General features: G+C 35.7%; 8 protein-coding genes across 8 annotated transcripts; 4 read left to right on the forward strand and 4 right to left on the reverse strand. All coding sequences in view use genetic code 12, as the record gives it.

Annotated features, from left to right (window-relative positions):
* Positions 1–61: 61 nt before the first annotated feature.
* On the forward strand, positions 62–1,102 carry DEHA2A09922g (DEHA2A09922p; the record flags this gene model as incomplete). Its single annotated transcript, XM_456763.1, has 1 exon — positions 62–1,102. The coding sequence occupies one exon, from the start codon at positions 62–64 to the stop codon at positions 1,100–1,102; it is 1,041 nt and encodes a 346-aa protein (XP_456763.2).
* A 68-nt stretch (positions 1,103–1,170) lies between these two features.
* DEHA2A09944g (DEHA2A09944p) lies at positions 1,171–2,628 on the reverse strand (the record flags this gene model as incomplete). The annotated part of the gene is made up of 1 exon (XM_002769976.1): positions 1,171–2,628. One exon carries the CDS (start codon positions 2,626–2,628, stop codon positions 1,171–1,173), a length of 1,458 nt encoding a protein of 485 aa, XP_002770022.1.
* Positions 2,629–3,149: 521 nt separating this feature from the next.
* On the reverse strand, positions 3,150–4,931 carry DEHA2A09966g (DEHA2A09966p; the record flags this gene model as incomplete). The annotated part of the gene is made up of 1 exon (XM_456764.1): positions 3,150–4,931. The coding sequence occupies one exon, from the start codon at positions 4,929–4,931 to the stop codon at positions 3,150–3,152; it is 1,782 nt and encodes a 593-aa protein (XP_456764.2).
* Positions 4,932–5,688: 757 nt separating this feature from the next.
* DEHA2A09988g (DEHA2A09988p) lies at positions 5,689–6,936 on the reverse strand (the record flags this gene model as incomplete). Its single annotated transcript, XM_456765.1, has 1 exon — positions 5,689–6,936. The coding sequence occupies one exon, from the start codon at positions 6,934–6,936 to the stop codon at positions 5,689–5,691; it is 1,248 nt and encodes a 415-aa protein (XP_456765.2).
* Positions 6,937–7,393: 457 nt separating this feature from the next.
* Positions 7,394–8,785, forward strand: DEHA2A10010g (DEHA2A10010p; the record flags this gene model as incomplete). Its single annotated transcript, XM_456766.1, has 1 exon — positions 7,394–8,785. The coding sequence occupies one exon, from the start codon at positions 7,394–7,396 to the stop codon at positions 8,783–8,785; it is 1,392 nt and encodes a 463-aa protein (XP_456766.1).
* Positions 8,786–9,174: 389 nt separating this feature from the next.
* DEHA2A10032g (DEHA2A10032p) lies at positions 9,175–11,397 on the forward strand (the record flags this gene model as incomplete). Its single annotated transcript, XM_456767.1, has 1 exon — positions 9,175–11,397. The coding sequence occupies one exon, from the start codon at positions 9,175–9,177 to the stop codon at positions 11,395–11,397; it is 2,223 nt and encodes a 740-aa protein (XP_456767.2).
* Positions 11,398–11,580: 183 nt separating this feature from the next.
* Positions 11,581–12,549, forward strand: DEHA2A10054g (DEHA2A10054p; the record flags this gene model as incomplete). Its single annotated transcript, XM_456768.1, has 1 exon — positions 11,581–12,549. One exon carries the CDS (start codon positions 11,581–11,583, stop codon positions 12,547–12,549), a length of 969 nt encoding a protein of 322 aa, XP_456768.1.
* A 105-nt stretch (positions 12,550–12,654) lies between these two features.
* On the reverse strand, positions 12,655–14,190 carry DEHA2A10076g (DEHA2A10076p; the record flags this gene model as incomplete). The annotated part of the gene is made up of 1 exon (XM_456769.1): positions 12,655–14,190. The coding sequence occupies one exon, from the start codon at positions 14,188–14,190 to the stop codon at positions 12,655–12,657; it is 1,536 nt and encodes a 511-aa protein (XP_456769.2).
* Between the last annotated feature and the right edge of the window lie 6 nt (positions 14,191–14,196).

Raw genomic sequence — 14,196 nt, forward strand, 5'->3', positions numbered from 1 at the left:
CATCAAAATTTTATGACCACTTATTCAATTTTTTAATACTGGAAGATCATTATTCACCAAAATGACACCAAAATCACCACAGCAGAAGAAATACCATACGTCCAATCCAATTGCTGAAACTGCAATTGACAGAACTATTCCAGATTTGCCAATTGCACAGTTATCTGACGAAGATAAATATTTCAGAACTCACCAAGCTCCCCCATATTTACTGGAGATCGAGCAACAGGTGACAGCTTTTATTGAATTTCATGCTGCTAACACTGGAAAACGTATCGCATTGGTAACATCTGGTGGTACAACTGTTCCATTAGAGAATAATACTGTTAGATTTATTGATAATTTTAGTGCCGGTACGAGAGGAGCAACGTCGGCAGAGTACTTCTTAGAGAATGGGTATGCTGTTATATTTTTACATAGAGAGTTTTCTCTTTTGCCATACTCAAGACATTACAGTCATACTACTAATTGTTTCTTAGATTATATGACAGAAGTTAATAATAAGGTCGAAATTAACCCCGATTTTGCAGATGAGATGTTGGTTGTCTTAAGAAAGTATAAAGAAGCAAAAGAATCACAGTCGTTATTATTAATACCATTTACGAATGTTAATCAATATTTATATACATTGAAATTGATGGCTATTTTATTACAAAAAATTGAAGACAAAGCTTTGTTTTACTTAGCAGCTGCCGTCTCAGATTTCTTCTTACCACAGTCGAGAATGCCTCAGCATAAAATACAATCCCAAGCTGCAGGTAAATTGATAATTGACTTAGAACAAGTTCCAAAGTTCTTGAGAAGATTAGTTGACAACTGGGCACCATCTGCAATGATTGTTTCATTCAAATTAGAAACGGATCATCTGATCTTAATCGAAAAATCCAAAGGTGCATTAGAAAGATACCAACATCAATTGGTGATTGGTAACTTATTACAAACCAGAAAGAAGGAAGTTGTATTTGTTCATTCAGATGGATCAGAACTTTGGATCAAATTAACAGATAAACAAAAAGAAGACCACATGGATATTGAAGGATTAATTATTCCTGCAGTAATTAAAGAACATTCCGAATGGGTTGTAAAACATCATTCTAAATAAATAGAAAGCATAAGAAAAAAGAATAACATATTGCGTGGTATAAAATATAATATACAAGCTATTTACAATTATAAGAAAGAAATACCAATACCATACTGTAAGCCTTTCCGTATATAATCTCTCTCGTGCGAAGCGATAGGCAAAACAAAATTCAATTCGAATCTTGCCATTGGATGATTATAAAGAACACCAAAACCATATCCTACTGAGAATTCAGTAGTTAAATTCTTGACAGTTTCTAATGACGTTTTAGATTTGTCTAAAGGTAATAATTTACCGAAATTGATAAAATTGTGTATCTTAAAATTAGAGTCATCACTTACTCTTGGAAATTTGGAAATGAGTGAGATGCCACCATTGAGGAAAACATCACCTCCGATGGATGAGTTATAATTCTTAGGTCCTAAACCATTTAATGTGAATGCCCTTACATCGTTTGGTCCACCAATATAGAACCTATCTAATAAAGGCGTTGCGTTATCCGTAGAAAATATCAAGCCTGACTTGCAAGACAAAATAACCGAATGCAATTTGTTAAATTTATACGCAAATTGAGATTCCATAACCGATTTAATAAAATGTGACGAGTTGAAACTCCATAAACCGGAATATTCAATACCTAGTCTAATGAATTTACCACTTGTAGGTAAATGCATGTTATTTCTTGTTTCATATCTCCAGTTATACATTATGGATGACTTGAAGTTATTTCCCAGTTGATTTAAAACATCTAATGATTTAGATTGATTATTTGTCAAACATCTCCAACAATTCTCCAAAATTAATTCGTGATTGATAGGCAGCTTATATTGAGTGTAGATTTTATTAGTTATACCCTTAACATCAAGATCACTATTTAACCAATGCAATTTTTTAACATTAAGATACGCCAAGTTTTCCCAGATGTAATTTGCATTATTAAAAATCGGTTGATTATAATTAAGTAAATAAGATGATTGAGTTCTGGTACCAGTTATTGCATCAAATGTAAGATTCTCTGCTCCACCAAAAATATTCTTGATTTGAAATTGAATATATCCATCACCTTCTCCATTTCCAATGTTTGTACCGGTTTTAGCATAAAATCGTTTCACTGGTATGATATTGAAAATTGGCACCAAGTCAATGGACGGTTTGCCTCTATTGAAGTATGTCTTCGGTATTGGATTCAAACTCACCAACAAATTTTCAACAAGACCTAATTTTGTGAAGTTGTGAGTAACTTGATCTATATTCTCAGTTAACTTTGTCAATGTAGTCAAGTTATTAGATAACAAAGGTTGTAGTTGCTTTTGAAGAAATGTATTTCTAAATGATTGTGAATTCGTAACTTGTATGTTTTTAATGTTTATAGGAGTACTAGCATTATCTTTAAATAATTCTTCAAGAAACTCTTTATTCTGTTTGGTCATCAATTCCTGTTTGGAATGCTGTAATTCTTCAAGAGTTTTTTCTTCTTTGCTCTTAACTTCTTGGAAGTTAGATGATAGTCTATCTATCATCTGATCATCATGTTCCAATGACATCTTTAGGATTAATACGTAAAAGCTTACTTCTAAACCCGAAGTTTTTAAAAATTGAAATTATATTTGTGCGAATTTCTTAAGTGTTGGAATCAAAGCCTATCAAAATTTGAAGACTATATTACAAAGTTTAGCTACAAGTTTGTTACTATATAATTTTACATTACTTGTTGATACTCATAATTAGTCCTATTTAAAATTATTCAATGTGAATTATAATGTTCTTTTGTCAAACAAGGACTAAACGATGTCGATACATATATTTCAGTCGATTTGAAATTGAAGGACACCAAGTATGTGAATGACGACATTATTAAGAGTTTGACTTACCATTGAGACCCCAAATACGAATGCAACACTTCTATCTGCATCCAACATAGTTTAATATAATACAATGAGAAATATAAATACCAGACGAAACATTATCAGAATGTATACCTAACCTTTCTCGTTTCGACAGGAGCACATATTCGAAGCCATTAATAAATGAAATCGGCACTCAATATTCTATTATGACCCTGGAATTAATCTGGAGGAGAAATCGCCACTTGAGGAATTGAATGCATACTATTAGTTGTACTACTTATCAATGCACTCGTTGGACTCAAGTATTCGTTTGACATTCCTGCTTCGCCGATCGATCCAGGGTCCCTTGGAGGGCCATCCCCACGATCTTTTTCATCTTCTTCGACTAAAAGCCTTATACATTCCTTACCAGCTTCGGTTTGAAAGTGTCTCCTTAGAGCATCTGCTCTAGCAAACTTTCTTCCACACCCATACGGAGTGCCATCTTTCAAGAATCCTTTGCATTGGAACTTCTTTTCCCCCGTATGCAAATCCTCGTGTCTTTTGCGATCATGCTGCCTGGCGAATGCCTTCCCGCATACATTACAAATAAAAGGTCTCTCATCGGTATGGGTTCTAAGATGTGATTTTAAGTTATATGGCCTGGTAAACCTCTTATCACACAAGTGACATGCATACACAGATGGATGCTTTTGAGTTCTTTTGGACGATTGATTAGGTGATGCCAATTCTAACATCTTTTCCCTAGATGAAACTACACCATTCTTCGAAACAACAGAACCTCCTTCATCATCCATATCTTCTTCCTGAGGTAAAGACTTTGACCCTGATCTGGAATTCAGCCGAGACCGCAGGGTTTTCGCAACATGATTCCTCTTTCTACCTCTTTTAATAGTTTGAAACTCATCTGGATTCAACAACGAACTTTGTTGATCTGATACGTCCGAAATAACTGAGCCTGGGCTCGTAGGTGTTAATTGATAATTGGGTATTAATTCATTACCAGAATTTGGCTTATGAGGAGAATTATTAGACGAATTATGCGATGAATTACTGAATAAGGATGGTGTCTTGGCTGCTACTTCTTCGGGTGCCTGTTCTATGGAAATTGATACTTCTCGTTGAGATTCTTCTTGCATTGTATTATAATTAATCAAATTATTTTCCGTCAACTTGTTCATGGAATTTATGTTTTGTTGATAGTTGTAATTATGGTTATTCGAGGCTAAATTATTGTTGCCATTATACTGTTCCGGATGTCCATTATATGCTTGGGTAACCGAGTAATTAAACTGTGGAACTGGTTGTTGTATATGGTTTTCCGACATTCCCATAAGATTGGTACTTGAAATAGAACCACCTAAGGCTATTTCGGTATCGAACGTATTAAAATGACCCTGATTATTTGAATCAAGATACTGTACTTGCTGACGTGGGGGCTGCGGCATATCAGAATAAGCATTACTGAAGTGTGATGCGGCATCAATATACGGACTACCTGGATTCAGTGAGGTATCACTGTACAATGAATGTGATGAATACACTGATGGTGATTGTGGATGGAGATGACTCAGGTTTCCGAACATGTTTGGCGGCGATAATAACTCGCCATTCAACTGTTGGAGGTTATTCGAATTCAATGACATTCCCGCATTGTTCCCCAAGTTAAGATTTACATTCTTGTTGAACATCCCATCATACATTTCTCCATTATGTTGGTTTTTCCCTGCTGAAATTGACGAATTCGAATTCGTATGCGATGTCCCCTGACTTCCACTTTGCATTGCCGGTTGCATCGGTAGCGCATTCACTGGAACCCCCATCACTGGTTTTATAAATAAATCTTCGTTTTCTGGTTTAGGGTATTGACTCTCGCCCACTGGGTTATAATGTCCCTGTCCAGCCATATTTATAGGGCTGTTTAACTTTATATCTACCGGTGGTGAAAGATTCAATATATCATATAGCTGATCTTCTTCGCTCTTTATTTCATTCGACATATTGACACACCTTAATTACCCACTAATAAAAAACTCTATTGTTTTTTATTTTAATTTACTGATCAAGTGCACCTCAAGTTATGTTCTAATCAATGAATTACGTCACCAAATATTGTGTCCTCTCGTTTTAATCGTAATTCGATCGTGTTTTATCAGGCTCGATAGACTATTATTGTATTATTTTCACCACTGACCTCAATATACTAGTAGTACCAGTAAATACTTCAATATAACGCTTTAAAATGGCGCAGTTGATATCATGAGATTTTGAGCTTCACACGAAGAGCCATTATATAGTGTCTATGAGCTACGATGACATCTATTCAATAGGACCAACGTGATCCGTACACCTAGAGCCAAACATCCGTCTGCACGGCTAGCCGACAACGGTTCATCGAATGCAACTAAATATTGAGAATGCATGTGGGTAAACTGGTTTTGACTACAACTGAGGAACACTTGACAAGATGTAGGAGTGAGTGAGTGGGAGGCAGGAGTGGTTCCTGTGAGGTATGAGCAGTTAATCGGGAGTACTAGCAGAGTATACGGTAAGGTTGTAGGTAAATCCAACGGATTATGTATTTGGCATAGAAAGTAAAGTGTACGACGCTATTTGATGATTCTTGTATTCTCATGAGCCGAGGCTATTTGAAAACTGTATTTAAGATGAGAGTACCAGATAGACTAATAAGGTTCTGTTCTGTGCGTGTATGGTTTAAATGCAATATGTATCTAATGTAGGTTACAGCATGTAGGGTTAATCGAGCGAAACGTCTATTACCACATGCCATATGTCAGGGGCAAATGTCTTGACCTTGTTTATTGCAACGACATTTCCTTCAAAGTAATCCGCTACCTTTTGGCCTACTTGGGCAAAATCTTCGACGTGCACATTCTCATGAACGTGAATTACGGTGCTGGTCGACGACTTGCGTGTCAAAGCCTTGGTAATAGACCACGATGGAGTGGAGGTGGGTAAAAGACCGAGATTTATATGGGCAAGAGGTAAGGTTTTTCCAATTTGCAGGTATCTATCCATGGCATACTCGTTAGACTCGTGGAAAATATAGACCGATACGCCGTCCTTGTCGTACTTATTGTAAGAAGCATGGTCAAGCGATTCTTGTCGCCTGATTAACTTGTAGCTGTAACCGTTTTTAGAGACACTCTTTATCAAGCCTTTGATGGACCACGGATTGATTTCCCAACAAAAGACCGTCGCTCCATTTTTGAGATACGATAAAGTAAAGTATCCTATTCCCGCATACAAGTCGAACACACACTTCTTGTTAGCATCTTTACACTGCTCCAATACCCTTTTCTTCTCTTTGATATTTCCTCTCGAAAACATTGTATACCGAGGTGCCCATGTTTGATATATTCCGTTTTGAACGGCTGAACACCAAAAAGCCTGCTCAAAGTCCTGTTCGCTGGGAGAGTCAAACATCTCCTCCGTGGGCTCTGGCCCAAAATCACCATAAACCGGCAATATATTAAAAGGTCTTCTCATTATGTCTTGTTCTATGATAGGCTTATTGACCGCGATATGGGTCAACCCAGCCGGAAATACTCCACTCGAAAGCACGTATCCAAAAAATTCGTCCTTAAGCCCCCCATCTTCAAAGAACCCTCTCCATACATCACTATCAAACGTACCCGAGTTCAATAGGATCATTGGAGGATACACCGACCATTTCTTAGGTAAGTGTTCCAATAATTTTTCAACGTTTCCTCCAAACCCCATGTTCGTCAAAAAACCTCTAACAACACCCTCTAGCGTACTTTTATCAGACTCTTCCTTCTCATAGTAACCTATCTCTACATCATTTCTAGGAATGCCTTCCAATTCCTCTATTTTCTTGCATGTCGTATATAATTGGTGCAAATTCCCCGATCTATTTATCTTTTTATTCCGATTGAACAAGCCCAACTCTTCCAAAAACACCTTTACTGGCTTTATATGAGTTGAGTTCTCGATTCCAACCACGATACACCGAGTCATCATTCTAATGTCTCTGCTACCTAACCGTTATCATCGTATTATCATCATATTATCATTCCTGAAAAATTATTCGATTATGTAATCGTTAGGTGTGTTTTTGAATCCCGAGAAAATTAATTAAACGTCCAGTTGGAATAATAGAGGATAATTTGTACGTACAAGTTAATCATATTTAAATTAATCAATTAACTGAAAGTTTAAGGTACGAAGAATCTAAGGCATTCTTAACAACTTAATCAATTCAATCCTTTTTTTTAATATAATTTTTGTTATTATAGACATATTTTTATCCTTCATTTATCAAAGTCGTGGAGGTTTTTTTTAGTGGTATTATATTAAAGTATTAACAATCTATTGAATTATATTACTATAGATTTTTTATCCCAAGAACAATTACCTTTTTATATCCGTATACTAATCCTGTTACTTTATTAATTAAAAGTTTTTTGCATAATCAACAATGTCAGATCAACCTAGCACTGAACCAGTCAAGCACACAGAAGCTGCTGAACAGCCAACTGTCGAGCCACAAGCACAAGAGTCCGAAGAACAGGAGGTTAGTGAATCACCAGTGCCAGTTTCCGAAGAAGAACATTCTGCTAGTGAAGAACAACCAAACGAACAGCCAAATGAACAACAACAACAGCAACAGCCCCATGCAGGTCAACAAGCCCAACAACAAAAGGCTAATGAACAGGCGGTAGACACGAATCCAGCCAGTGCAGTTGAAGGTGGACGTGAGGTGTCCAATAAGATCTTATACGTTGGAGGATTACATAAATCAGTTTCTGACGAAATGTTAAAGGATTTATTTGCTGTTGCAGGCGCCATCCAATCAGTTAAGATATTGAATGATAAGAATAGACCCGGATTCAATTATGCGTTCATTGAATTTGAAAATACTCAATCGGCAGACATGGCTTTGCACACGCTTAATGGAAGAATCATCAACAACTCCGAGATAAAAATCAACTGGGCATATCAATCTTCTACCATCAGCTCATTAAACCCAGATGAGCCAACGTTCAATATTTTCGTGGGTGATTTATCCCCTGAAGTTGACGATGAGACTTTAAACAAGTCGTTCTCTAAGTTTCCATCTTTAAAGCAAGCCCACGTTATGTGGGACATGCAGACCTCAAGATCTAGAGGTTACGGTTTTGTTAGCTTTGGCCAACAGGCAGATGCTGAGTTAGCTTTACAGACTATGAATGGTGAATGGATTAGTGGTAGAGCGATCAGATGTAACTGGGCTTCTCATAAACAATTAAACAACAATAATAATTATAGAAACAACAACCGTCATCATCAAAACAACCGTCAATTTAGACCGTTTAACAACGCAATCCCACAACAACTTCAAAACCAAAACAACGGAATGCCTATTGGAAATGGCCAATTTAATCCAAACCAGCAAGGTAATATGCCACCATCACAACAGCAACTCCACAATGTTCCACAAGCTAATAACTCTAATAATGGTAATCAAGCAAATATTCCAGTCATGTCTCCCCAATCGTACGATATTGTTTTAAGGCAAACTCCTTCATGGCAAACTACTGTGTATTTGGGAAACATTGCTCACTTTACACAACAAACCGATTTAATTCCGTTATTGCAAAACTTCGGCTTCATTGTTGATTTCAAGTTTCATCCTGAAAGAGGTTGTGCCTTCGTTAAGTATGACTCCCATGAGAGAGCTGCTCTTGCGATTGTTCAATTAGCTGGCTTTACTATCAATGGCAGACCATTGAAATGTGGCTGGGGTAAAGATAGACCACCAATGGGTCAATTCCAGAACTTCGGCAGAGGTGTTCCACCTCCTCCAATGTACAACCAAGGTAGACCATAGAATAGGCGGACCGGAATATGTGCAGACCATTTGCGTATTAAGAATGAATAATTTCACATTTCTTGATATCAAGAATTTCGTATCTATAAATGGCCTTTTTTTTCGCCTCTTTTCCCACTTTTTTTTTCCTGTTATCTCTATATGTCTTTCGTTCATTTGGAAGCATTGGACTCTTGTTTTGTTACGTAAAATCCGATATAAAAGCTAAATAAAAAATATGTTACTTTCTTCGTAGATATATAAAATATTACACAAACCGGAGACACCATCAACTTTTTTTTTTAAAGAAAATATATTCATTACAAAGACATACACTTTCATTCTACTAAGAATTATTTTACAAGAGAACGTAAGGTATTTGAGCTGATAGGTTCCTTTGGTTCTTCTGTATGACACTGTATATTTCCAAAGAATCCATAGCATTTTTTGTTTTAATAATTATATTTGTCGTTCCTTTACTTGATCAAACGCTATTAGACAAAGTGCTTCCTGTTACATTCTTTAATAATATCATCCCTGGTGGTAACATAAATTCCATATCCAAATTCATCAAATCAAACAGATTACCGCTTTCGACTGCTTCGACATTAGTTTTATTAAGTATAGTACTTTCTGTTTATTACGGAAGACACCCATTATCATACAGTTTACCAGAGTTCGTTAATAGAGCATTTTCTAATATGAATTCAGGCTATAGGTATATGACTTCAAATAAATCGAGGTTCGGACCTTCCAGACAGTCCAGAGAGACCAGATTTGCTGTCAAAAATGGCGGGGAACTAGGAGGTATTAGTAACGACGGGAACACATGCTTTATGAATTCAGTATTACAATCGTTGGCGTCGTCTAAACACTTATTAAAATTCATAGATTCCTACCTATACTCGGAGATCGAAATTTCAGGAGAGCCGACTCCAACAACGGTGAAATCCAACACCCCAAAGCCGGACTTAGTTTTTACAGCTGCATTGAGGAGGTTTTTGGAAGGCATTAATGGATCATACGGCTCTAGAGGCAAAGAATTTAGTGCAAAGCCGTTGTTAAATAAGATGCCTAATGGACCAAAGCAAAACTTTTTCACCGGTTATAACCAAGAAGACGCACAAGAATTCTATCAATTAGTTATGAACCTCGTTGAAACTGAGTACAAAAAGGATTCTAAGTCTAGGCAGCTGTCTCCTGAACCTGATTCTTCTGAAAAGTCACCTAGTGATAAGTTTGTCGATAGCGCATTAGTCCCTAATTTAATTTCCGGTTGTGAAGAATTGGGTAGATTGGGTAAGGTATATGTGCCTGCGTCACAGGTTGATCCAAATTTATTAGAAATTGATCACAAAGTTTATCCATTAGATTTAGTTACACCAGTTGACGGGATATCTGTGGAAAGAATTGGATGTTTAGCTTGTGGTGAAGTGGGTGGAATTCGTTACTCTGTTAATAGTGGCTTAAGTTTGAATTTACCGAATAAGTCATCATATTCTGGATATGATTTAGATTCATTAATGAATGATTGGATAGCACCAGAAATAATCGAAGATGTCAATTGTAATAGATGTGGCTTAGTACAGACGAAGGCATTTTTACTTAGCAAGATTTCTGAAGCAAATAACGAGAAAATTATAGGACAATTCCAAAACAGAGCTGATGAAATTGAAAAAGAGTTATTACAGCCGCATATTACGGATGAAGTCTTCGAAAAATTATCTATTAAACAGATGATTAGAAAAACTAAGAAATCAAAACAAATATCCTTAAGCAGACCACCACCTTTATTAACAATTCATATTAATAGATCCGTATTTGACCCAAAGACCTATATGATAGTCAAAAACCCTAGTAACGTTTCATTCCCATCGAGATTAGATTTGACTTCATATGTTACAGAACCGAAAGACATTAACATGGATGCGAGATTACCTTTCAGAAAGCAAGATGAAAGAACTATCAACATACCACTTGCAGATATCAATAAACCTTCTAATAGTTCTGAATCCGAATCTTCCAATACAGTATCTATGTCTGATCAAGATAATTTCGAGGACAAAGAATTATCACAAAGTGACAGATACAGTAATTCAACATCCGATTCCTCTGAGAACCAAGATAATTGCATCGCATTAAATCCAAAACTCTTGTATAATTTGAAAGCCGTCATATCCCATTTTGGTACGCATAACTACGGTCATTATATTTGTTACCGTAGATTACGTGGATCCTGGTGGAGGATCAGTGATGAATCTGTCTATGTTGTGACGGAAAATGAAGTCTTGAATTCACAAGGCACCTTCATGTTATTCTATGAATATAATGATGGAGTGAATGAAATTTTGCAGCACTTAGATGACGATGAAGAAGAAGATCAGGAATCGGAAAGCGCTCATGGTAATCTGCAGTGTGCTTTAGATAGTGAATCATACGAGAAAAACAATACTCCCACAAAATTGGAAGACGATGATTATTTAAATAACAGGGATGATGATGATTCTCAGAGTAGTGGCTTAAGTGATGATGGCGATATTGGTCTCCCCAATGAAAACTTAGACAGCGAACGAAATGGAAATCTCTCAATGGACGATTACAATGTTGAAGAGGGACGTGCCTTTCATATATAAGTATTAAGTTAGAAAATTTTACGTAGTTTGGTTTTTATATAATCAATACATTAAGCAAATCGTTAGATTTTATATCATAATTGAATTCATAGATGCGAAAAACCGATCTAAATATTCGAATATTCGATGCTCATCTTAAATTTAGTCTTCAAGTGTTAGAGCATTTCACTAAAGTATTGTATAATGGCAAAGAAATTAAAAGGTAAATTAGTGAATAGCAAAGGATTGAAAGGTGCCTTAGCACGTCTTACTACCAAGGAAGAAATAATTAAGAAAACGGAGAAATCCATGGAAATTCAAAAGGACAAACAAGCATTGAAGGAAAAGTCCATAAAAAGTGGAAAACGAAACAAGAAGAAAGCCCAAAACCAACAGATTCAGCAAAAAGGCTTACAGCCTTTCAATATTGATGACAAACTCTTACTTGTTGGAGAAGGTGACTTTTCATTTGCAGTATCTATAATAAAGGAGAATTTCATAAAGCCAGAGAATCTCATAGCGACCAGCTTCGATTCTAAAGATGAAATAATACAAAAATATCCTACTGTCGAACAAAACTTGAATTTTCTTATTGACGAAGGAGTACAGTTATTACATAGTATTGACGCTACTGATCTCGTATCTTCGTTGAAGTTGAACACTACGGCTAAGAACAAGAAGAAAGCAAAAGCTAGATTATTTTCTGATAATAGGAATTTGGACTACATTATGTTCAATTTTCCACACACTGGTAAGGGTATAAAGGATGTGGACAGAAATATCATTGATCATCAAAAATTAGTATTGAACTACTTCAAGAGTTGTAGAGCAGTCTTTAACTTGGTGAATAATGATATGGAGAATGATTTTGCAGGATATGCATCTAGTGCAGTAAACGAAAACAAAGGCAAGATTCTTTTAACTCTATTCGAAGGTGAACCATACACTTCTTGGAACATTAAGATATTGGGTAGAAGTGAAGATTACAAAGTCGAACGTTCAGGAAAATTTAGCTGGCAAATGTTCCCAGATTATCACCATAGACGGACTAACAGTGTACGTGATACAACTAAGCCCGCATCAGAGAGAGACGCAAGAATATACGTGTTCGAACAATTTACTAAGAAGGATGATAAGAGAAAGAAAACCGATGATTCTGATTCGGACAATTGATCATTAATTAGATTTATATATTCTATCATAGACGCATAATAAACGTTATATTTCAAAAGAAAATAACATAAGAATAAAAGGCTTCAATATATACAAGCTGCTGGTCTAAGCTGGATATACTCTTACACAATCATCGATTAAAAAAATCTCACGAGTTAACGGATCCTTAATCTTACCCATTCGTAACAAAGTATTTTTCTCCGATAAATACTTCTCCGATGGGTTTAGTAATTTGTCGAATGGATAGATATTTCCATTAGGTAATTTGAATGGGTTATTGAAAATGCTTGTAATTAGTTGAGCATAAGGCAAGTTCTTACTCAATTTATATAACTCAGGCGAACATACTGGACAATGATTTATTTTATTCAACAACTTATAATACTTATTTGGTCCTCTATATTTTTTATCCGTCAATACCGCTAAATCTTTCTTATAGATGTTCTTATTAGATTCCGATGATTCCTCATATTGCTTGAAAATTGTGTTTTCCGTATTACAATAGCATGACTTTGTCTTCAAACTTGATAATCCAGCAGACAAATATATGAATAGCGGGTAGTTTCTTGAAATGCCATATAACTTGGTAAAATTCTCAATAAAGCATTGAGATAAGCTGTCCCATCTTTCGTTCGATAATAGCTTTTTATATTCCTTAAATCGTGGAGAATTAATTACTAAGGAACTCGAAAATGGAATGCTCTTATCTATTTGTGCGTTGGCCTTTTCATTAATAGCCATATAAACTAATAAGCCACCTATCTCCTTTAACTTATTCAAATTACTTTCATGGTTCATAAATTCTTGAGACTGGTAATTACCTTTATTCCCGTACGGCGAAAGATTTACCTGTGAGAACTTGATTGCTTCATTCACATCACCCTCTTCTATAAGTGACAAAAATTTGCAATAGTTTATTTCAAATTCTAAATTAGAATTCGCCTTCTTCAAGAAGCTTCTATTCTCATTGAACCAAGCAATTACCAATGAAAGATCGTGGTTCTCAATTATTGAAACAAAAACCTTGTTAAAATTATCATATAAATCATAATCAATAAGTTTCGTGAATTTGGGATTTGTTTGTGATATACTCTTTAATAATTGCAACCCGATGTTCTGATCTGACCTTGTATTTGACTTAATCAAGTAATCAATAATTAACAAATTAGTCTGGTCTCTGTACCAGTTAATTAGGTTAACGTTATGCAAATCCAAAGGTCTGTCCTCATCTTCCATTGATTTTGGGGTAACCGAACTTTCATCCCTATTATCATCTGAGTCAATTGGGCTGGCATTCAGTTCAAGAACAACATTTGTTTTTACAGTATAATTCGCCAATTCAGACAAATTTTCTAGACGTGCTATTATTCTAGACCTGAATACTTCATCCCTATTTATCGATGTTCGTAGTCTCTTTTGAAATATCTCAAAACTCTTTATCAATTTATTTATCATTTCAATCTTCATTGCTGTAGGCAATTTGTTATTTTTCTTAACTTTGGCCACATCTTCTCCAATCGATTTCTTCTGCTTCTCTATTTGCTTTTGAACCGCTTTGAAATTCTTCTTGATTAGTTCCGTAGGAATTTTGAATTCCGTGAGTCTTGTCTGAATATGAAAGTTAACTGTTGGCTCACTCATATTCGA

Source organism: Debaryomyces hansenii, assembly GCF_000006445.2.
Source record: "Debaryomyces hansenii CBS767 chromosome A complete sequence".
In the NCBI taxonomy this organism is placed as follows: Eukaryota; Fungi; Ascomycota; class Pichiomycetes; order Serinales; family Debaryomycetaceae; genus Debaryomyces; species Debaryomyces hansenii.